Source organism: Lissotriton vulgaris, chromosome 1_2 (genome assembly GCF_964263255.1).
Source record: "Lissotriton vulgaris chromosome 1_2, aLisVul1.2, whole genome shotgun sequence".
In the NCBI taxonomy this organism is placed as follows: Eukaryota; Metazoa; Chordata; class Amphibia; order Caudata; family Salamandridae; genus Lissotriton; species Lissotriton vulgaris.
The window spans coordinates 283,319,937-283,343,881 of NC_141686.1; the positions used below are offsets into that span (position 1 = coordinate 283,319,937).

Consider the following 23,945-nt stretch of genomic DNA (forward strand, 5'->3'; position numbering starts at 1 on the left):
CAGATCTCCCACAAGAAAAAGGAAGGGTACTCCGCCATCTTCTTCTCCAAGCCCCCCCTCTGATGATCAAGACTCCACTTGGATGCTGCTTCAGTCTGAGACACGGCAGGAGAGACTAGTGAAAAGGAAGCTTCCTGAAAGCCTTAGAGTTATTGATAAAGAAGAGGAGGATTACGACGACCCAATTATCATTGATGTTAGTCCAGCCCCAGTGGAGGCTGACGCTTGTCCATCTCAACCTGCTCTGAGGGATGTGCCACAGAACCCACCATCACCGCCAGCTTATATATGTGCAAGGCCCCTGCGACCTACATCCACAACCACCTCAGTAGAAGTAGGCACAGCGGGGAGGCAAACGTCAAAACACCCACTTACCGCCATTTCTTCTGACATTGGCGGTGGCACCAGTGTTAGAAGGTTGACCTCCCCAGTTTGGGACTTCTTTACTGTCAGCAAACAGGAGCCAAACATTGCCATATGCTCCATTTGCAAAACAAGTGTTAGTCGGGGTAAGCTTGGCACAAACTATGGTACCGGAGGCCAAACAACCCATTTGAGGATCCACCACGCAATCCGCTGGGAGGCGCATCTTCGCCAAAAAACTGCAAGTGGTGTTGATGAAGGTGGTGAGAGCAGGGATTCTGATCAGAATATGGTTGAAGGTGAAGAAGAGGGTGACATTTCTGTTACACAAATCAGCCCTGTCCCCAGCAGTGCAGCAGTATGGCCCACATCAGCAACAATGCAATGGCACAAGACTCCGAGTCAGGCTGAGACACCAAGGCAAGAGCATACCGTGACTGCCCCGCTGAGACGCACATTGACTCTACCACCTTCTGCTCTCAAGAAGTCGTCTGCATCAGTGGTGCCAGAGAGGAAAAAAACCCAGGCTACTATTCTTGGCATGTTGAGGCAGGGGGAGCAATACGAATGCAACCACCCAATGGCACGTTTGTACAATGGGAAGCTGGCTAAAATGTTAGCGCTGGACCTCCTTCCTTTTTCTTTTGTGGAAGGAGTGGGTTTTCTGGAACTTGTGGCGACCATCTGCCCGAAATGGAAGGTTCCCAGCCAGACCTATTTTGCCAGAGTTGCTGTTCCAGCGTTACATCAAGAAGTGCTGGATTTGGTTGGTCAAGCTTTGCATCAGAGTGTTGTTCACACTATCCACCTGACGACAGACATGTGGACCAGTTTCCAATCAACAGATTACATGTGCATTACTGCACACTGGATCTCTTTTATGGGGGTTAGGGAAATTATATCTGCAGGTACTGACACTGCTGAAATATTTAATGGCGCTCGGAAGCATGCAACAGTAGCCATTTTCGCCATGGAGAAATCCCATACAGCTGCAAACATCTTGGATGACTTTAACAACAAAGTCTCTGAATGGCTGCGTCCCAGAGGGCTTAAGATTGGATTTGTTGCCACTGACAATAACAGTAATATAGTTCAGGCCATGTCAGATGGTGGCTATTTCAGGGTCCTGTGTTTGGCGCACTGCATTAACATCATTTTGCAGGACTTTCTCAAAAAAGAAGGCAGAGTCAGCAACTTACTGTCCACCTGCAGAAGAATCTGCACTCATTTCAGTCATTCTTTTAAAGCCCGGAAGCAGTTGAGGGTCATTCAGCGTGAGCATAGAATGCCAGTTAAAGCACTCATACAGGAGGTGCCAACACGTTGGAACTCAACTTATTACATGTTGCAACGTCTGTCTGAGCTGTACATACCAATCAATGAATATGTGATGCAAAGAGGGGATGCAACTGTGAAAGGTATGAACATTGAGATGGACCAGTGGGGCCTAGTCAAATGCCTGCTTGAGATGCTGCTTCCTTTTGAGGTTTTTACAAGGGAAGTATGCAAAAAGGACAGTACAATGGGCAAAGCTATCCCTTTGTTGTATATGCTACAGGAGCAGCTAAAGGAGGTGTCTGAAATGTATGCAGGCGTGGATGAAAAAACAGATGCGCATGAGTTGGTGGAGAGCTTAATCCTTCGCTTGGCTGTTAATACAAAGCTGCAAAGAGACATTGTGTCATCCAAACATTACATCTGTGCCACAATTCTTGATCCACGGTTCAAACAATTACTGGCCACTTTCATTCCTTTTTCAGATGGGGATGTTTCAAACTATAAGACGTGGATTGCTGAGCATGCCAGTGACCTAGAAGAAGAATGGATGGAAATTAGAAGCCCACTTCTGGGCAGAAGTTCTGGGGTGCAGCCTTTAACATCCATAGAGCATGAGGGCAGTGCTGTTGGCTCACAGCAGCCAAAAGCACCAACAAGAACACCAGCAACAACAACTGGAATGGGTGCATCGCCCTCAAAATCTGCATTTGATTGGTTTCTTAAAGCAGGACTTAAGGCCAGTGCAGAGGCAAAGGCAAAAGAGGCCGAGCAAGTTGGAGCACCAATGACTATTGAGAGGATGGTCCAGGCCTATCTGGATGACCCAACAGAGGTCTATCTGGATCAAAACCCCTTGGTGTATTGGTATGGGAAGAGGCGCCAATGGCCGGTGCTCAGCAGGCTGGCAATAAAGTATCTGGCTTGTCCGGTAGCCAGTGTGTCAGCTGAGCGTGTATTCAGTGCAGCTGGTGCATTTGTCAAAGTGAGAAGGACGAGTATCTCGCCCCAAAACGTAGCAAGATTAATTATGATCAAAATGAATCAGCACTTTATACCACCTAATTACACCATACCTGAAGTGCGACATGAGGAGGATGAAGGTGATTGGTCAGACTCCGGTTATGGTAGTGTGTTATCGGACAAACTTCTAGGTGAACCACCTGAGTTTGAGGACGAATTCTACTTCCCTGACTACTGAGCAGGCCTGGGCCACCATAGAACTTTCTGTCCCAAAACTGCTTTGACCCCCAAAAATATAGCTAGGAGAATTTTATATTATTTTGTTTGTCTCACTGACTAATGCAGCCCCACTGACACGTATGGCTGGTTTGGAGTTTGACAAGTGTGCAGTGATGAAGCCTCCCCATCGCCCGCCATTCCCTTCAAGGACATTGGAGAGACAATGCCTGCTTCCATCCCATTCCTATCCTTTCTTAATTACCCTAGCAGGGCTGCGCAAAAATATTTGATTTACAAGGCTTGCCAATGTGTGTCGCAACAATCAAAGAGGGTTGGCAATGTACCGCCGTGCTTGAATTGGAACAGGTAAATAATGCACCAATAAATGATAAATGAGTGATTGTGAGTATTGAGATTTTCATGTGGTGGCAGACATTGCGGTGGTTGTTCAACTATAATTTGTTACCTTAATTGTGTTTGTGATGATTTACAGTGTTGGTGATTTTTTTTTTTTTTCCTGAAGGTGTTTTTTTTCCTTCCCCTTTGACACATAGCAAGATTTGTTTGTCAGGTAAACACTGCTTTGTTTTCTGGTTCACACTTCTCAAAGACCTGGTGTAGGAAAGTAAGATTGGCTTTCATGGTTATCCCCACTTTTTGCCTGGCGCTATGCTGTTTATGACTAGTCTGACTGGGCTCTTGCTAATCAGGACCCCAGTCTCTGTGCTTTCTCCTCTAAATTGGTATGGTAAGTACTTGGGTACATTCCAGATTGGCTACTGATGTATATGGTACTAAGGTACCCAGGGCATAGGTACACCAGGGGTCCCCCATGGGCTGAAGGATGTATTATGCCACCCATGAGGGACCACGTAAACTGTGACAGCAGGCCAGCCATTGCAGCCTGTGTAAGCTGGTGCTAGCACCACTTACAACAAATATAGGGTAACCTATATCTGAGGTCACTGCACTTAAAACCTATAAGTCACCGCTAAGGCAGGCCTTTCAATCCTGAAGGCAGGGTGCTCAGTTCTAAGTGTGAGGGTGTCCCTGCATGAGCAGGACATTCTTACAACCTTCGGAGTCCATTCTCCCGGTCTGTAAGTGCTTCTGCCATTTAGATGTATACGGTGGCCATGCATCATCGCGCGGTGGCTACCTCTCACCTGGCTGTAACGACCCCAGTTGTGTTTGGTATCAAACATGTTTGAATCATCTCCCCACACCATAAACGGTGTAGGAGGCATGATTCCATGCACAGTAAAGCTCCTTTGGGAGGCCCTCAGTTCTACTGGTACCTGTCTTGTAGAGCCGGGCAGCAAGCTAGGGCTGCTGCCTGTCCGAGACTCATTTCTAACATCCTGCTGCAGAGCCAAGCTCGAGCAGGGCAAGTCAGAACAATAGGTATCCTGTTACAGGGAGGTGCAACCACCTTCCAGACTGGGTTTAGTGTATTGGGGCAGGGTGGGGGCCCTTGCCAGAACCACATAGTCTGTGTGCAGGGCACATTTGGTGCCCTTCATGCATAGTCCAGTTCAAACCACTTCGGAGAGCCATTGGCTCCCTCTCTGGTGGGAAATTGGACAAAGGACAGGGGAGTAGACTCCCCCCTTGTTCAGTCACTCCTTTGGGAGGGACTCCTGAAACGTCCCAACCCTTTCCTTAGGGTATTTAAGGGCTTACCTGTAGGTGGGTCCCTAGACTCGTCTATGGACAAGATACATTTTCAAAACCACTCCACCTTTGACCACCTGGGTACTTTAGACTTCGCTGAACATTGAGACTGCAACTGGGAAGACTCCTGTTGCTCCTGGTCTCAACGTCTTGCAAGTCGTCTGCATCGTCAGTGCCCATGCTCCATACAGGAACCTTCCAAGACCTGTGGATCTCCAAGACACCAGATGTAAATCTCCCTTCAAGTGAAGGAGTCACTTCTCTGCATTTGCAGGCACCACAACAAAACTGACCGGTCTGATCCTGGGCTCCCAAGGACTCCGAAATGCTCAGCAACACAGGTGGTGGTTCTTCACATCCCTTGAGGCCTGACCTGTTCTCTGACCAAGTTTCAGGCCAGTATCCCTCGTCAGAGCTACTGGAACCAAACCCCTTTGCACTGCGTAGACTTGCAATTGCAAAGGCTTGTTGGCTTTCTTCCTCAAAGATCTTCGGGCTCCAAGCGCCCCAACCTCAAACGTCTCCAGTGACCAAGATCTTCGTCCTCAGCGCATCACTTGCATTGTGGGCTTGCATCTTTGGTGAGCTGTTCGAGGTCTTTCTGTGACTCCTGTGCCACAGGCCTGTGGGTCTTCTTGAGGGTCTCCTTTGATTTCTACGAGCTCCACTGATTGCTCAGGGCCTGCCCTGACTCCTGCTTGGTGAGTCAGCTGGACCTTGCTGGTCCCGACCCTGCACCTTCTTCGCTTTCCACGTTGGTTGCAGTTAGCAATGCTTGTTAGTGCTCCCAACGGATACCGACCCCCCCCCCCCCCCCCCCCTCAACTCTCGACATCGACGTGGGACAGCTCCTGAACGGCTCCTAGTCTCTTTGCGTCGCCCGGTCCATACAGCTGCAGCTCCATACTGCTGCAGCTTTAAGGTCTTTGTCATCTCTCCTGCAACACCCAACATCGTTGGACATTTGTCTCCCGTGCCTCCAGGTCACTCCTGAGTGGCATGGACTCTGTTCCCTCTGCTTGCAGGTTCTTCTCGACTTGAATCCACCTTTGGATTCCACCGGACACTTTCACCCTCTCCAGCAGTAGCATCTTCCTGAAGGCCTTGATTGGGTTCAACGTCCGTTTCCGACGCCAATTCTCACCTATCCACCTGGCTTCCCTGGTGTAGGTAACCTGGTTCTTTAGGTATCCACAGTTTGGGTGTCTCTCCAACCTTCTGTATTTCACGGGGTTCATTCAGGGTCCGCTGGGAAGGGTCCTTCTTAAAAATTGCCACTGCGACTTACTCATTGACTTGAATTAAGCACGCGCCTTGTTCACACTCTGATCACGGCCTCCGGGGGGTTCCTGGGTACTTAGGATGGGTGTTTCCTTGGGTCCCCAGCACTTCTACATCTGGGTATAATCTTGACTCGAGTTGTGGTTCACATACCACTATTTCAGTATATGGTTTGGTCTCTACATTGGCGACCACTGTATTTCTGTGCTACTTACCTGTTTTTCATGCAAAGTATTGTGTATTGTGTATATCCCCCATTAGACGTGTGTGTGTGTTAGTGAGTGTCTTATAATAAATACATATTTTTAGAAATTCAGTAGGTAGTTCTTTTTTACTTCATCTATATCAATAAGAAATATATACTGCCAAAACAAGCTGCTTTACACTCCTTCTGGACAAAGCCTGAAGGATGCTCTCCACAGCTACCACTTGGAGAGCTTTCTAATGTTTGCTAAAACCACTAAAATCACCATAAGGGTTGTCTGGATTAGTGCAGGGTGCCCACTTATATAAGTGTGAATGAATTTTATTTGTGTGGTTACTTAAAACCATTACAATATACAACATTAAGGCGTATATCAAAAGAAAAGTGCAAGACTTTGTTAAAGTCTGATTTTTTTGTTTTTGTTTTTACAGAGAAATTCATAATATTATAGACCAGATCGTCCTAGTGGTGAGTGCAAAGGTGATGTACTCATAATGTGTTTTTTTTTTAACTTAAAACATCGGGACGGAATTAAAGCTTAAAGGGCCCCATGATGGATCAACTGTTCAGTAGTGGCTGGACTTCCAGGACTGTGACCCTGATGTTGAGGGGCACCCGGGCTGTTCGTCACACTCGGCCTGTGCAGACTTGTCCTTCAAAAGTGTGCAATATGGTGTACAAATTTCCCATAATTGGCCATGTACTTCACAATGTCCAAAGTATACAGCTGTTGAACAGCCTCCTTTGCTGTACGGGTACCCAGTTAAAAAATAATAGGCAGAGGTAAATTCTGTGGGCTTGCCACAAGGCAGGACAGCACAATAAGATGTGTGCCAGGGACTCTTTTATAATTGCAAAGACGACACTCTATAATGCCCAGCCATGCTTTCCAAGATGGATATAATTCTTTAAAGGGGAGCGAATGTAGTCTTGCTGCAAAAATCCGATGTAATGCTGGTCTCCCCACTGGCTGTGTGAGGAGAAGGCGGTAAGTGCTTTTTGGAAGCCTATTTTGGTGTGATCCAAAAGAACAAGTTCATCGGCATATTGCATCAGCTGGATCTATGTGTTGCTGATCTTGAGTGGCTAGAGACGATTCGTGCAGTGCTCAGCCCAGGTCGGCGGTGTACAAATTTGAAAAAACATTGGTGCCAGGACACATCCCTGCTTTAGCCCCTGAGCTGTGGCAATTTTTTCCTTGGCATACTCCCTGGAAAGTTTGATCCTTACCCAGGTTTGAGAATGCAGTGATCTAATTGCTTGTAGTAGTGACGGACTGATGTTCCACCCTGCCAATTTCTGACAAAGGATGCTACGAACTACCCCATCGAAGGCTGCAGAGTAGTCAATGAAGCAGGTGAAGAGCGGAAGGGAGCGATGTGACACTGCTTTTTGGGCTAAGTATGACAGGGCTGTGATGTCTACTTTAATGCCCCCTGGGCTGAACCCTGTCTTGTAAAATGGAAGGCGACCTACAGTGTAGACCCAATTGGCTAATTCCTGCAAGAGTGTACTCTCGTAGGCCTTACCCTCGTTGTCCAACAGGGCAATCATCCAGTAGTTCTTAGGCTCGGTATTTGGCCATTTTTTGAAGATTACATAAGCACGCACCAAATAATACGTGAGCTTCTCACACCTGGCAAGTCCGTTTAGCTAACAAACACTAATTAAGTCTACCCCCAAAAATTACTCTTTCTCTTGTTGTTCAACATTATTGCACTACCGGTCGATCTCATTTGGGTCGGGCAGAGCTTAAAGTTGGCTGAAAAAACTGTGGGGGGAGGTCTCTCAAAGGGGCGTGGCTGATGTAATTAAGGGCGTGGCTTAGAAACACAGACTAAAAATCTGTGCTTAGCATAGTGTTTCGCCTTACTGGTATTTTGCTGTTTCTGTCATTGCATCCAGATATATAATACAACCAGTAACATTGAAATACTCACTCTCTAAAGTGGCCCACTTGTAACAAGCTCTGCGTCTTTTCAATGCTCAAAATAAAAGCTCTGCGTCTTTTAAATGCTCAGGTCATGTTGGTAATCTGTTAGAGAAGCAGCCCTCTCAGTAGAACTTGGGAGGGAGTTGACTGGTCTTGCGAAATTGTAATGTACTTCTGTTGAAGTGAAGTTTCATCAGTCTTATCAAATGTGATGTTCACAGATGGATCAGTAGATGATATCTACTGATGGTTTGATGTTAAGTTGCCACCTCTAGTTGGAAGACTGCTAACGGATAGCTTCCTCCTCCTGCATACTGGAGAATCGTTTATTTAATCCATTTGGATCTTACCACAATAATTGTATGTTCTCTGCATTCCACTTCATCCTGGCTGAAAATCCCCTAGTGGACATTTCTTCTCCTTCTGGCAGCTGCTCCATGGAATGCTCTCAGCCTTTTGTCGTGTATGTATTCATTGATCGACTCTCTTTTTGAACAAAATCTCGCCAGTCTTCGATTTTGGATGTAACAAACAGAAATGACCTGATAAGTTGGAAGATTCCCCAGAAATATTTTTTCCTGCATAGGACAGAACTTTGCAATAAAATTTCAGAAGTCCTTTGTAATATGAAGCAGTGTGGTGATCCGTTCGGAATGGAAGCATCTTGCATGGATGATGTCAAAGCTGCACATATAGTTGAGGACTTCATCCTTTTTATAATAATGATGTAAAATAATTCTCTACTTTGCCAATTTCATGCCTTTTGACATCAGGAGTGTGAAACTTTTTAAATATTCTACTTGTCAAAAGATAAAATGCAACACAAATCTATTTGCCATGGGAGAAATCTACATGCTCCGCTTACACTCTAAAATATATGTACCAGCACAGAAATGTTAACATACTTATATTTTTATTTTATTTCCATGAAACAGAAAAAAATAGTTTTGCAACACTGCTAAAATAAAATATCATCTTTAATGGGGATTGTGCCATTATCTTAATTCAATCCAAAACTACTGCAAAATGATAGTTTTGGAATAATTAACTTCAAGTCCTGCAGTTTAGTCCTACCATAAAGCAGACTGCGCTAATTTGTAAGGACCGGTGGTGCTGTAAAAATAATTACATTGACCATTATCAGTAATGATAATGGGGCCTTTAAAGGCCACTCACTTAGTGATGGGGAAGTAAAATTTTAAAAATAACTTAGGAAGCATGTAAGCTGAGCATGAAACAGATCATGTGTTTGTAGGGGTAAACCATTTCTTTAAGATATCCTCGGTGTCTATCCCAAATGTATATGATTTTAACGGTAGGTAAAAAAAAAAGCACTTTCGAATGTAAATTAGAAATACCATTCTGATCGAAAACCATCCACTCTTTCCTTTAAATACTACATTGCCACCACGAATTCTTTGGGATTTTTCCCCCCTCACTGGATTTTTAAAAGGGCAAGATACCCTGTTAAGTCTCAAATTAGATTCACTGCTAATACTATGCCTGGCTCGCTTGTGAAGTTATTTCTCCTTTGGTTTGGGGGTGGGCTATACCATGGCCTGGATAAGGGCCTTTGTAGGCCCTTCAGGTGTTGTTGACCTCTGCACATCAGATTGTGGTGAGCACTCACAAATGTGCCCTGGGGAACTCCTATTTTAAACACACTCCACTGACGTGCATTACAGCTTAAATTTGTATTAATAATTTGTGGAAAGGGTTCTTGAAAGTCAGACTTATAAGTTCTACCACCAAGTTTACCCTGCACTCTGCTAGGGGTTTCTCTTGATGTTGCGTATTAAGATACCACAGATCGGGAACTGAGCCTTTACTGTTGTGGCTACGTTCCTGTGAAGTCTTCCTCCTTGGCTTCGGCCAAACATTTTTACATTTGATAGAAGATTAAAAGGTGGCTTCTTCTCACCTATGGAAAATGTTAAAGGGATGAGTGTATTACTTGAGCTTATTTCAGCCACTGATTATTGCTGAGCTAAAATCTAATCCTTTGTGTTTTGCCCTACATGCCACTACACACTAGAATCGGCAATAAGCATTAGCCATGTTCCAACAAGGACATATTAGTGCGAACTGCTAGGCCTTTTCTACACAGGAACACATGCTACTCTAAGACGGGTTACAGGCTGACTGTCCGCATGCTCGCACTTCGGCTTCCTCTTTAGTAGGAGATACTGTTCATGCAGCAAGGCAGTCTATTGCATCTTAACTTCCATGTGTGGAGATTGAGTGGTCCCAGCTGAGATGTTTTCATCTATTGTCAAAAGTGATGGGTGACATTTTAGCAGTGAGCCTACCTTCCGCAAAGTTCTTTTTTTTAATGGTATTTCTTTTATTTGAACAGTTATGCTATTCATTTTCCAAATTAGGTCAATTTTAAAATATTTACTCAGTATGTTCAGTACTGATATCAGTATATAACAAAATTCAAGGCTAAACTTTCACACTTAATTCACCCACCCTAATGCCCCTTCATACCACTTTACATGACTACAGGGTTCCAACTCCGATAATCGTGCAAACAGTGTCTAAACAGGAGTGCCTATTATGCTACACCACTCATACCCAATGACATGACCACATTGTCTGTCTTAGCGGAAGCCAGGAGACGTTACCCCTCCATCCTTAACTCTCCATCCTTACCTTTCATTAAGTTTATCTACTCAGGCCACTGACCCAGGTACATCGCTTGGTGCAAGGAAACTGCAGGATGATCCTATGCAGACTAAACTGCTTTGTATCCTTTTGTTTGTAATATCTAGCCTGGTAAGGCTTTGCCCGAACCTTTATTAAAGGTTACTTATCAACCATTTTGGGCTTCTTCATTTGCTTAATTATGCCTCTTCATTCAATTCACCCTGCTTTCACCTCTCTATTTCCGTCTACAACCCTTCATTGTGCCACAGTTGGACCTCAGGGTTAGTCCTCACTTTTCTGATGTGCTTTTTAGCTTCTGCTATTTGTGCCTTGCGGCTCTTGACTCTGAACGCCTTTTTTTTCCATTTCAGTCACTTCTGCTTGTAGCATGAGTGAGCTATACATATTGTCTGTACGGCCTCATCAGTGCTAAATTTGTAAAATAAGTGCCGGGACCCAAATGTCAGGGGTGCCAAATAACAAAGCTGTGTAGTCTGGCTTCTACCCTTTTATCCACCACAAGACACTCCATGCCCCTTCATCTCACTCTCTCAGGTCTTTTTCACCCTGCTTTCTTTTCTTGCCCCTGTTTTGTCATCTTTCTCTTCCTTTCCCCCTTTTGTATTATGCTCACTCTTGCTCTAGGTCAAACTCTGAGGAAATGTAAGTGCCACTCCTCAAAATCCCAGCTCAGATTAAGCACTGATTTGAACTATCTTCTTCATTGACCAGCTGGTGCTTAGGAATCTTGCGTCCTTTCTTCTGAGCGTGGTATTACCATTCCATGTGTGCAGTCCATCACACTCCCATTGTTTATCTCTCCACCTTATTCTTCTCAATAGGAGGACATGTTACCCTGGTTGAATCCACAAAGGACTCTTAGATTCTAAATCGATAAAACTATGCAGTACATGGAAGATCAGCATTTTGTTGGTGTTGTGGGTGCAAAGAAAGAAAAGGCGCTTAAAAATTGATCTTATTGCGATGGATAGTTATCCGCATCAAACTATTATGCCTCTGCCGCAGAGAACCATCCTGAGACACTTGGGGCTCATTCCATCAGGGCAAAGGTTGCTACTGTAGTCCTGGCTCAGGGTGTCCCTGTGTTGGATGCCTGCCAGACACCCACAAGAACACCCAATTGTTACTTACCTTCTGTGGCACACTTTCCGGTGGATACCCTAACCAGGGATTCTTCACTGTAAGCCCACCTCCCCTTTCTGTGGAGTGGAAATTTAGAATGCTAAATCATTTTTATTTTCACCTGCACAGCGCTTGCGCTGTGCTTGTGAAATCTCTTGTATTTAATATATCTTGAGGCTTTTATCAATTCCCAAAGCCGAATTACTGTGTTCATTCCCTTTTTTTGGAACTTCTTATTTCTGTTAACTTCCCCTGGATGCACACATTTACGATACTAAAGCTGTTCACAATACCCAAGAACTCTTCTAAACACCTAATAGTAATGTATTTTACAACTAAGTGCAGTTATCTCTCAAGCGCTAGGGTCATGATTTCAATACTAAATCGGGTGCAGTGGCACTGGGACCAAAAGCTCCAAGTACTCAACTCAACACCGATTTTAGCTATATTTTACAACTAAACTGGCAGTCACAAGTGGTTATCTTTTAGGCACTAGAGTCATGATATGAATGGTGCTGCAGTGGCACCAGGCCCAAAAGTTGTCAGAACTCCCCTAACCTCACAGTATTGTGAATATATATATATATATATATATATATATATATATATATATATATATATATATATATATATATATATATATATATATATTCACTGAAAAAAACCATAGGTTTCACACCAGTTATAGTTAACTGGAAATTTTACCGTCCTAAAACCAATGAAATTCCACGTTATAGTTAGTTGGACTCACTATAACTTGCGCGTGCAATGCACTGCTGATGACGTCACATATTACATCACTCATGACATGGTCAGTGACATCACTCATGACATCACTGATGACCTCATCCTTGTGACAGTGACAGACCTCCTTTCAGTGTAATGTAACTCTTAAAACACATATTCAAAAATAGAAACTAACATTTTCAAAAAAATGGAGATACCCATACCAGTTACAACAACCAATTCATTATACTAATATAATAAAGAGCGAACCCAAACCTTTGAGGCGGGTAATCTCAGAAACCACAGCACCAATCGCAACACCCAATACAGCGTTGGAAAGGGCAGTTGCAGCGGAAGGACATAGGCTATGCAGACGCCCACCATATGAATTTAAAAGGTAAAAGAACCGTGCCAGCAAAGTAGTCCCTTGTGGGCGTGTCTGCGTTGTGCTGGGGGCGTGACAAACGCTGGGGGCGTGTGGTACGTTCCGCCCTTCATCCCATGTCTCAAGTCGTGTGCTAATCCCACCCTGCTCCCTTTAAATACCCCTGCACCCCATAATCATAACCCACCCGTACTCCTTAAAATACCCGAACACCCTTAAACACTAAACCATCTTAACCCTATAAATATACCCTGTACCCCAAAACCATCCCTAAACACTAAAAATACCCCTATACCCCAAAACCCAAACCTAGCGCTTAACCCTATAAATACCCCTGTACCTCAAAACCCAAACCTACCCCTGAACCCTAAAAATACCCCTGTACCCTAAAAATACCACTGTACCCCAAAACCACCCCTGAACTCTAAAATACTCCTGTACCCCAAAACCCAAACCTAGCCCTGAACCCTTAAAATACCCCTGTACCCCAAAATCCAAACCTACCCCTGAACCCTAAAAATAGCCCTGTACCCCAAACCTAGCCCTGAACCCTAAAAAAACCCTGTACCCCAAAACCCAAACATACCCCTGAACCCTAAAATACCCCTGTACCCCAAAACCCAAACCTAGCCCTGAACCCTTAAAATACCCCTGTACCCCAAAATCCAAACCTACCCCTGAACCCTAAAAATAGCCCTGTACCCCAAACCTAGCCCTGAACCCTAAAAAAACCCTGTACCCCAAAACCCAAACCTACCCCTGAACCCTAAAATACCCCTGTACCCCAAAACCCAAACCTAGCCCTGAACCCTAAAAATACCCATGTACCCTAAAACCCATACCTATCCCTAAACCCTAAAACTACCCCTGTACCCCATTACCCAAAACTATATCTGAACCCTTAAAATACCCAACACACCAAAACATATACCTTAGTACCCCAAAACATATACCCCCATACCCATATTTACCTTATCCAAACATGAAGAAAAACATGCTTTTACCATTCATGCATTTACAACGAATTTCGTTGTAAATGTATGCGTGGTAAAAGCATATAAAATGTAATGCAATGCGTTCTAATGGCATTGCGGAGTCATGGTACTTTCGTAATGAAAGTATGCGGAGTCATGGTATGCGGAAAGAAAGTTGCGGAATAATGGGTGTTTACCCTCCCCCGGTAAGTACATTGGTGGCACGGAGGCCCACATCTCCAGCAACATACTCATATTTTTTCACCACCCATTTGAAAAATGCACAGGTCTCTCTCATTGATGGCCAGCACGACATACACTTTTAGACACACTTCCCGCCACAAGTTCTAGAATTGCGAACTTTAGAGCTGGGAAGCTACGTTCGAATCTCTGCATCAGCTCAACATCCTGTGTTTCCAGGCAAATCACTTTGTCTCCCCGTGCCTACCACAAATGAATGTGTTCTTCTGTAATGTAAATTATGCTCATGCCATGTTGTCGAGTTCGCGCTATATAATATTGCAAGGGAAAAAAAATAAAGTAGGGAAACTAGAGTTCACACTACTGAATGCGCACTCTTCAGTGCTTCAGCAGTGAACTGTGAATCGGAGCGTTTCACAGGCCTGTCAGTGTCACAGATAAGAAATGCTATCAAAACGAAATCCTACAAAACAATATACTACTGGCCGGCAGCAATTCATACCCGGACAACGTTGGGACGGGCTGCTAACGTGTGTGTGTGTGTGTGTGTGTGTGTGTGTGTGTGTGTATATGTATATATATATAGATATAGATAGATAGATAGATAGATATTTGAATTTTATTGATAACAAAAAAAGTGACACATAATATTGCTATTATATCAATTAATTCTATTCCCCTCTTTCATTTTTCAAAATGTGCTATTTCTTACCTACACTAAACCACTAGTAAGCGCACAGTATATTGCCTTTTTGTACATAAACAAGTCATAACACTTTAACATTAACTTTCTGTAACTTTTTAAACAAACAGCTTATCAATTGCACAGCCAAAACCTGATGCATTTATCAATGCTTGATCAAGTTAGATTTACGCACTGTACTTGCATATACTGTCATGATCTGCGCCTGAGGGTGCAAAAAAGACACATTGACAAACGGACGTTAGCATGCAGGGTAGCGCCTACTTGTGGATGTGTCGTCATGTCTGAGCAGCGGAGGGAGTCGCGGTGGAGGCTGATGGCGCCTCCTGCCTGTCGGCCCTCTGCAGCTATTTTAAATAGTTGCACATCCTATGTGACCTTGGGAGGTCCATAAGGTGAGGAATCTCTGGTTAGGGTATCACCAGAAAGAGCAGCATTATCGCGGGGAAGTAACCAATTTGACTGGGCCACAAGTCCTTAACACATTTTTGCTCACACATTATTGCATTTTATTAAGAGCTCCTAGGTCTTATTAGTGCTCTATCGCAACTCGGTCAGCATGCTAGCAAGAGCTCTTCAGTCACATTCCTTCCATGTCTCTGCTTTCATAGTATAAATGAAAGAACACTTGAATGATTATGGAACATTAATCACTGTAACTCAAGGGTTTCTAGTATAGGTCAAGAAGTTTGGATCTATGATAGATTTTCAGGATAACTATGACTATGTAAATTATTCTTATGTAACTTCATTGTATGTAATTTCATTATGTGGACAATCTGAAAATCTGACAAGGATTCACCCTTCCTAAATTCAAGGTGGATACCCCTGATTAAGGTAGTCAAGAAAGAAACCGGGGACCGTAATGGCTGTTATAGGCCCTCTGCTCCGCTCGTTTCAGTGTTCTTGTTCCAGAGGAAACCTGTTGTATATACTTTGTGGGCATCAGCATACCCATAGTCTTGCCATTTGCTGGCTCCATCGTCTCTCTCCTATTCTTTCTCTCCATTTGTCCATATCAGATATGCGTCATACCTCTTCCTGTTTTTTGCCCTCCCTGAGAGCATGGACCAATTACTAGTATCCATCTACCGCTCCCATTTTAGCAACTGTTTTAGGAACTACATTTTAAATTGATTTTGAGCATTTCACACGCGCGCTCATGCTTTTATTTGCTCCTAGTGCAGTTTCTGTAAACAGCCCTGTAAATCGTGTCCTTATTTCCTCACATTTGCGGTGCATTCAAAGACCAAGATCAAATGTCAGACACTGTTTTGAGAGCACCTAATCCCTTGCCCAACCCTTTCCTACTTCAATGCTTGACCCATTCCCCACCCCTTCCTTCATCGCTCCTTGTCCCCTGCTGGTTGCCCCCTTCTGTCGTCAGCCTCTCTTTCAGTCTCCTCCCTCGGAGTCCTGCGTTCGTCCTACCTTTATTTCTTCACCTCTCTAACTCCAAGTCTTGCAGAGCTATCTTTAGCTTCCTGGCCGCTTTCTCCTCTGAGTTGTGTTCAGGAGGCGAGCGTGGCTGTTTCAACCAAGCCCAGCGGTCGGCTGGGATATTAGCACTTTTCAGTGGAGTTTGCAGTCCCAGGAGCAGGTGTCGGAGGCTGTGAACCTAGGGCGTTAAGTGCTGGCTACTTCTGGGAGTGTGGGCCAGCTTGCAGTGCCAGTCGCCAGTTTTCAGGTCTCGCCTAGCATTGCAGCGCGCATTGGTTGCTCGCTCTGGAGAGATATATTGTAGAGGAGGATTTTTCAGAAGGGGACTTGAAGCCCCGCTCCTCAATTTCATTGGCTGGCGTCATCGGTTACGTAAAACGCTGGCCTCCAATAGGAACTGAGCCTTTTTTGGTTGCTGCCCTTTCCCGTCTGGCCCATCTGGACTGGTTCGTCTGCTTCACAGCTGTGTGAAGCAATTTCTTATCTAAACTATGCGTGTTACCTAAACAAGCCGTGAAGCAAAGGATCCAGTCCGGATGAGCCGTCCCAAAAGGAGGAAGGGCTGCAGGCAGGCACAACGCGCACAAAGCTTTAAGTTTTCCTTTAGCTTAGGACTGCCTCGTTTTTTTCTTTCAAGCACGACTTTTTTTCCACTTTACATACTTAGTAATAAACGCCCCTCCCGGCTCCCAAACCGCATCAAGCGGCAAACCCCGTGGGCATTTTTTTGTTGACTTGAAAGCCCGTGCCAGTGTCTAACTTTGCTGCCACTGTGAATTGCTCGGATTCTGCGCCGCTGGTGTCTGCTGCCCCCGTCGCGCAGTTCTGTAGCTGCACGTCCGCCGCTCACATCTAGCCCACTATGTGGTTGCGGGAGTCCTCTGCGCAGCTTGAGGGCGAGCTGTGTCCCAGTGTGGACTGCAAGGCACCTCACTTCGTGGAAGCGGGTTCCAGCATGTTGAAATAATTATCCGCTCCTTTGCTTTGGGGAATGAAAGTGTAACAAATTCACGTGTCCCTACAGCAATCCCACTCCCTCTGCCCAGGAGCGGTCATAAAATGTTTATTTCACGGTTCGAGTTCTACTTGTTTTTAAAGGTGCCCTAATGTGTCCACTTGACCACTAACATGTGACTACTGACGGACATGCATGCCGCGGGCACGGCTCGCAGCCTGGAGATGTGCCCTCGTGTTCGGAGCTCTGAATTGATGGCGAGTTCCGTAAACTTGGCTCCGGCTTTCCTCTTATAAGCAGCTTTACAAAGAAAACAGAGGGGCTGTCCGGGGATAGGAGCCTTCGTAAGACTGTTTTTATAGTTTTGGTTTTGTTTTTACAAAAGTTGAGAATACAGGTTGCTGGCTGGTGTCTCATAAAAGTTTAGAACAGACTTTAGGATGCATGGGTGTGGGCAGTGGGTGGGGTGGGGTTGAGAGGGAAGAGGCAAGCTGTGTTGGCACAGTGCCCCCCACCCCTCACAAAACTACAGCAGTGTCTGTCCGAGCAGTGACTGCGAACTGCTGCCTCAGACCTGCCAACCAACAAACATGAACTGGGCTACTGCTGCCCAGGAAAATGACGACCATTGTGTCGTACTATAAAGCAGCAGCAAATAAGCAAGTCCTTCTGTGGGTTCAACGGTGTCACACACAGATCACAACAGCATGTGCATAAGCCCCCTAAGCTGTCCGTACAGCTGGGACAAACGTCCTCTTCTGAAAGCCTAACTGCTCAGGACTCTGAAGATAGTGTCCATTGGTGAATAGCGAGACTTTTTTTCGTACGAGTGTGAGGGGGTGTTGCTTGTGGAGGGTTTGGTTGGAAGGATAGAAGGCAGCATGCAGCTTGAATTTGCAAGCTAGCTGCACTGCTGAATGGCTGGATTAGTGGAAGAGAAAACTGCATGAAAAGAATTGCTTCATTGTGTCCAGTCTTTACTACAGGACGAGGGTGTCGTCTGTTTTATTCTTCTTCTCTATAACGTGTCCCTCCTGACGGAGACTGTGCTTCGGCCTTCCAAAAGTGGAGGTAAGACACGTTATAGACGGATTTCTTCACAGATCAACAAAACTCTCGAGTTTTAGTCTGACCAGAACTTATGGCACCTAAATTATCCAGCTTTTTGTTTCTGCTGCTTCATTCTAAACTTTACCTAAATATTTCCCACGTTTCACATCCTTTGACTTTTCAACATCTTTCCTAAAATCGCTGCTTCTTGCTTTCAGCCCCGCTCTCTTTGGTTATAAAGTAGCTTGTTATTATATGCGGTCTGTTTCTGTCGTTACGCCTTTATGTAATCTTTTTATTTCAGATTTTCTTTTGTTTTGCAGTTTTTATATAGCGCAAACTACACCAAAAAGGTTTACCTAGCATTATATGAGCGCCAGTTACATTACACAGGACACTTTGATGTTTTTCTTTATTTTTTAGGCTCAGGGAGATTGTGACTCGAACCCAGTTTCCGAAGTTGGCAGCTCTGGTTGTTACGCCACATCCTCTCACTATGTCTCTTTGAATTAATAAAACAAGACCACGATCTAATGCCCGAGCTTTCCAAGTCTGAGAGCCCTTCTTCAGATGGACTGCAATGTTCTGGACACAATGCTACTTTAAAACATATGTACTTAGATACACAGAAACCATTTATACACTCCAAGATGCAAGTCACAGAAGCTGGCGTGTGGGTGGCTTGGGAGTTCAGTCTTTTGGTTTTGATTTATTTCTTTGCAGAACAAATGACAGCATAATTCATGTAGCTATTCCAGAATAACTAAACAATACATCCTTCTTTGTGAACTAAGGGAGTATAGCTTTTGGAAACGCAAGAAAAGCTTCACTAGGATCATGCTGGGTAATGTACCTCGAAATCCAACCTTCCTGCAAGCAGGAGTTTTCAGTCTGGCGTCGGCGTGGCTTTTCAAATAATTCACGAGACTTTTGACAACTCTTCCTTAGTATTTTTCAGACCGGAATATAAGGGGTCTTGGGTACTAGCGTTATCATTCCAGCAGCAATAACGCAAGACACACACATGGCAGCTTTCATGACAAGAAGGCATGTGAACAGGATCCACTCCCTTACGCAGGCTCTCTCTTACCTTCACATCCACACCCACAAACCCACACACAGACATACACTCCCATAGGCACACTCACACACCAGCTTATTCACAGCCACACACATGTGCCTCCTCACACTCCCCACACACATGCGCACTCAGACATTTACACAAATACACACACTCACTCATTCAGACAGGCACACTCACCCTCCCTCACACACTCCCAGACACTAGCGCACAGGTACAGTCAGACTCACTAGCGCACAGGTACAGGCAGACTCACTGGCGCACAGGTACAGGCAGACTCACTCACAGACCTGCAGATACTCACCCACCCACAGGTACACTCACTCACTTCATGCTCTTTCTGAGTAGTGCGTTTTAGGCACCTGTACCTTCACAATTGGGTCTTCAGCGTTTGATAGCTGAGGTGTGGCCTTAGTTAAGAATAGTCTCACTGCACAGTGACGCCTTCCTCGTACTGTCTTCTCCATGCCCTATTTCCCCATCTCACATGTCTTGTCATTGCTTCTTCTCTCTCTGCTCCAATACACTTTTTTTTTTTTTTACTTTAATACGCGTGGTCCCGTCTTCATGGACACCACGCTATGCAATGCAATAGGTGTTGCTTTTGGTACTGTAAATAACAATGCCTGTTATTTTTTTTTAAAGGTCTTGCCATTTACAATGTCAATAGCTCAAAATAATGTCATTGCGAGACATATTGCATTGTAAATCCTTGTTTTAGAATGAACTGAGTTTCTCCATGTGCCAGGGACTACTAGACCAATTCAGTGGGGCTCAGGTATTGAAGTCCGGCACCCCCTACTGTCTGACCTGCGCCTCGCATCCTCTGTCACTAGACACACCGGGCTTGACGCTCCCTGCTGTCCAACCCGTGGCTCATGCTGCGCCCTCTTTAACTTCCCTCAGATGCTTGGTCTGGCATTCCCTGCTGTCCATCCTGCTATTCATCACAAGATAGTCATCTGCAATTTCACTTAAGTACCCTGCCACCAACCCCAGCTGTTAAACCTGTGTCTCATGCCACTTTCTCGAACTTCATTTTCACTCAGACTTACTGTTGTACAGTCATAGTTTCATGGGAGTTGCAAAGTGGGGAGTTGGATTGGTGTGCAGAAGGGGCTGGAGTGTCTACCGCTCACTTTTCCTCGTGAACCAATTGCAGTGCGAGTCACAAAGACAGCTGTGACTTGCTATTTCACTTTTGTGCCCTGTGATATGGGTTTTTACTTATACAAAGTTTACTAGTTTGTGCCGACTTCGGATTGCAGAAACTCTTTAAACATCTTTCCCCGTACCTCATGTAACTGCAATAAAAACTCCGATTTTTCCTTTTGCATCAATAATACCTTGTTTGAAGGCATTTCATAATAGACATGTTTTTAAATTTAAATTGCAACAACACAAGGCCATTACCTCTTTATGGTACATCCTTTTCCAATGTGCTTTTTAGTGAAGATTTTGAATTCATAATATTTCCTTAAGTATTGCAGAATACAGAATTCTGTGAAAAGAATTATCTGGACAGTTTATAAAATGTACTAAAATAATTTAGCCGTGCTGCTATTTAGCATGGCTAAAAAACATTGACAACTGCAATAGCTCTTGGATTGCCAAGACCTACTTGTTTTGCCAATGCTTGCTGGAACAGTCTCCTTTTGAACCCCAGCAATTACTTTTTTTTCTTCTCTGCTAGGCATAACTAGAGGGTCAATTTACCTTTACTGTTGTGCAAGAATAACTGCCTTTCTTCAAGGAGGAGCTATAATGGGTGTTCTTAACTGATGCTACTACATATTGAAATTGCTGTTTGAGTATTTTTTTTTGTATTGAAATGTTGCTACCTGCATCTGTTTAATATTTGTTTTCCTGGGTAAGCGATGTAAGTTTCTGAAATATTCACCCCGCAAAAAAGGTGTCTTTTTAATTGATCCCATGTAAATTAAACTGAACTGTAAACAAGTAAGGATCTTGCAGTGCCCTCTGCTATATTTTCCTTCAAAAGCACCCATTTAAAGATGTGTGTAGGTAGGCCTAAAGGCCGACTTCATCCTATCCGTTCCAAGTAACCCACAGCTATGATCAATCCAGCTGAAGATTTCTTGTGCTCTTGAACAGCAAAAGTCATGGTTGGCTATAGTTATGCTTAAAAAAAGCACAACCATATTCTGAAAGGGCATTATTGGGTAAAGAACTAGGACCACTGAAATTAGGTCCGCATAGGACTAAATTATGCGTTAGGGTTGTCTGAAATGTGTGGCACACTGTGTCGGATAATCTCGCTGTTTTGTCAATTTTAGATCTCGTCTTACATGAAAACTCTGGAACACTATTAACACTGTCTCTTCTAACTCCAAGCGTAAAACATTGTGCGTTTCAAGATGTATGAAATGCAGATTTGCTTTTTGCTGTGTGCAGCATTGGGGCTCCCTTGAGCATGAAATACTCCAGCACACGTCTGGTATTACAATGTGTGGTAACGCTGGTCTTCTTTGTGGTTTACTGTGTGTCACACTCAGACTTTTAGAAGCAACTCTTTCCATTAAGAGCTTTGTGTAACTGTATTACAAATGTATTACAAATGTATATTGAATGTGTCTGTCAGAAGGCACTTCAAGGTTCAAAACATCTGATCTTAAATGGAGAAGCAAAACGTTTGAAATTTTCTGTGCTCCCAAGTTCCTTTTGGTGTAACCTCTGCTCTAAGTATGGTGTATCTGGTGTACTATAGATTTGTGGGATAAAGAAAGAAAATATTTTCATGACCTAGGAGGAATATTAATTTCCATCCTATTTTAGCTGTTTAAGGACGCCTACAAATGCACTTGTTAGTCCATCAACTGGGGATACGGGTTTACGTCATTGGTAGTTTAATACCAGAATGCAGCCATCCGCAGCTGAAGGGGGGGGGGGGGGGGGGGGGGCATTTTGCAAAGTTAACTTTTGATATGCTTGAGCCGGAAACTTTTTTTTTTGTAGCAGATGTTTGAGTATGCAAGACATTTCTTACGTTCATAATTGATCAGAAAAAGCAAGAGTCACAAATGTCATAAATCTAATGACCATTTTATTATCCTCCAGTCTGTGCCTGTATTCTAGATGCTCTGCTTTTAACGGTAGCTAAAGTTTGGACCTGGTGTAAGATCTTTTTCAGGAAGGGAGTCCAGTGCCCCCAATTGTGTCATATTGACTGGCTGAGTCTAATGTAGCAATGTATTACTTGTAATGATTTAATAGGGGGAGGAATGAAGCAGAGAATGTAAACACGTTTTCTTGCCCTTGATTCTGGCAGGAAGAAGACTGCAGACCCTGAGGTTGTGAGGGTCACAGGACATCTAGAGCTAGCCTCCAGCCAAGCAGAACCTGCTTCAGTGGGCCCTCCTCCCCGCAGCCGGAAGTATAACCCTCCCCCAGACCTGGAAAAACTCTTGGAGGCAAACGTGAGGAAGGTGTTTGGGGTTTCTGCTGACTGGCAACGGGTATCCCTTGAAAATGGTCTACAGAAATTCCACTTGCTGGCCGGACTGGCATCTGAGCTGGGTCATGCTGTTCCGAACAGCCAACTGCGGGAGATGCAGACAATCGCTGACCTGATTGCCTTCTACAGGACCCCTGTCAAGGATGCGTCCAAATTTGATGAACTCGTAGCTGCAGACCTACCTGCGAATCTCAAGATCGAATGGGGATACTGAGGATAAGACTGGACCACATGTCGCGTACTCTGCTAACTTGAGTGTGCCCCAAACCTTCTCTATCAAGAATGCCCTTCACACTTGGCTGTGTGGTTTGGACCGTACATTCTTCTAGACGGGATTGGTCTCACTTCCTGGACTGATCAATGTTGTCGTTTAATTAATGTTGTTTAGAAGTTGCTTCTTTTCTGATATAAATGGCAGAATGTGATGGTAATAAAGACTGATGCATTATAATTGTGTGCAGTACTTGCTTGCTTTTCTGGACTTTTAACGAAGATATATGCTTTCTTGGGAACATTTGTCGTTAGTATTGGATTAGGTTTTGATATTTTTTTTCTTGACGATTTTATAGATGGCAAAAGATTAACATGCCAGTGTTTTTATATTTTAGCAGGTGTTCATTTCACTTTGCTCTCTGAATTTGTTTTCTGCGCTTCTAATTTTAGAGTTTGAGTTAGGTGTATCTCTCGGAAGACCCAGCATTACACACTGCCTCGTGTTGTCACACTAGCTCTGGAAGGACAGCATGGCTTCTTTTACAACACTTGTTGAGTTCTGTGTTGGGTTGTATTGCTGCATTTATAAAACACGAGACTTTTGTGGGACTCTGAAGTGCTTGTGTGTGAAGCCAGCTGCACCATGTAAGGCACAGGTTTCCAAACTTTTCATGGTGGTGCACACTTTCTTTTTTTTAGCTATTCCTGATTTAGTGACACGGTAATGTGTGCCTGAACCACCTAAGGGGAGTTGGAGGGGGGGGGTCTCCTAATGTGAATATTTTGAAAAAATAGTGGGCAAATGGTGCATTTTCTAGCAAATTTGAGAAACAAAGACAGTGACTGGCAAAACTGGGTGTAAGGTTAGGTTTGAGCCTGAAAGAAGAATATTATCCTGCACACACTGACTCATGCCCCAGTGATTTATGGCACAAAAAGGGCACCCTCACAGTGTTGGCTTTGGCAAACGTTTCTTCCGTCTTAATTACTAAACAGAAACATGTGAATCAAATTAGAATAATTCCCAGTTAAAAAAA

At 44.2% G+C, this 23,945-nt stretch overlaps 1 protein-coding gene across 2 annotated transcripts in view; it reads left to right on the forward strand.

Moving 5' to 3' along the window:
* LOC147736490 (large ribosomal subunit protein mL50-like) overlaps positions 1-23,146 on the forward strand; it is a 53,834-nt gene extending 30,688 nt beyond the window's left edge. The window contains exons 2-3 of one of the 2 annotated variants that reach the window (XM_086953223.1): positions 1-3,186; positions 22,510-23,146. The exon at positions 1-3,186 is cut by the window's left edge and continues 531 nt beyond it. In XM_086953223.1, coding sequence (XP_086809349.1) covers positions 1-2,839 — 2,839 coding nt within the window. In that variant the 3' untranslated portion in view covers positions 2,840-3,186; positions 22,510-23,146. The remainder of the gene's footprint in view (positions 3,187-22,509) is intronic. The other variant, XM_086953224.1, reaches the window with a different exon arrangement.
* Positions 23,147-23,945: the final 799 nt, after the last annotated feature.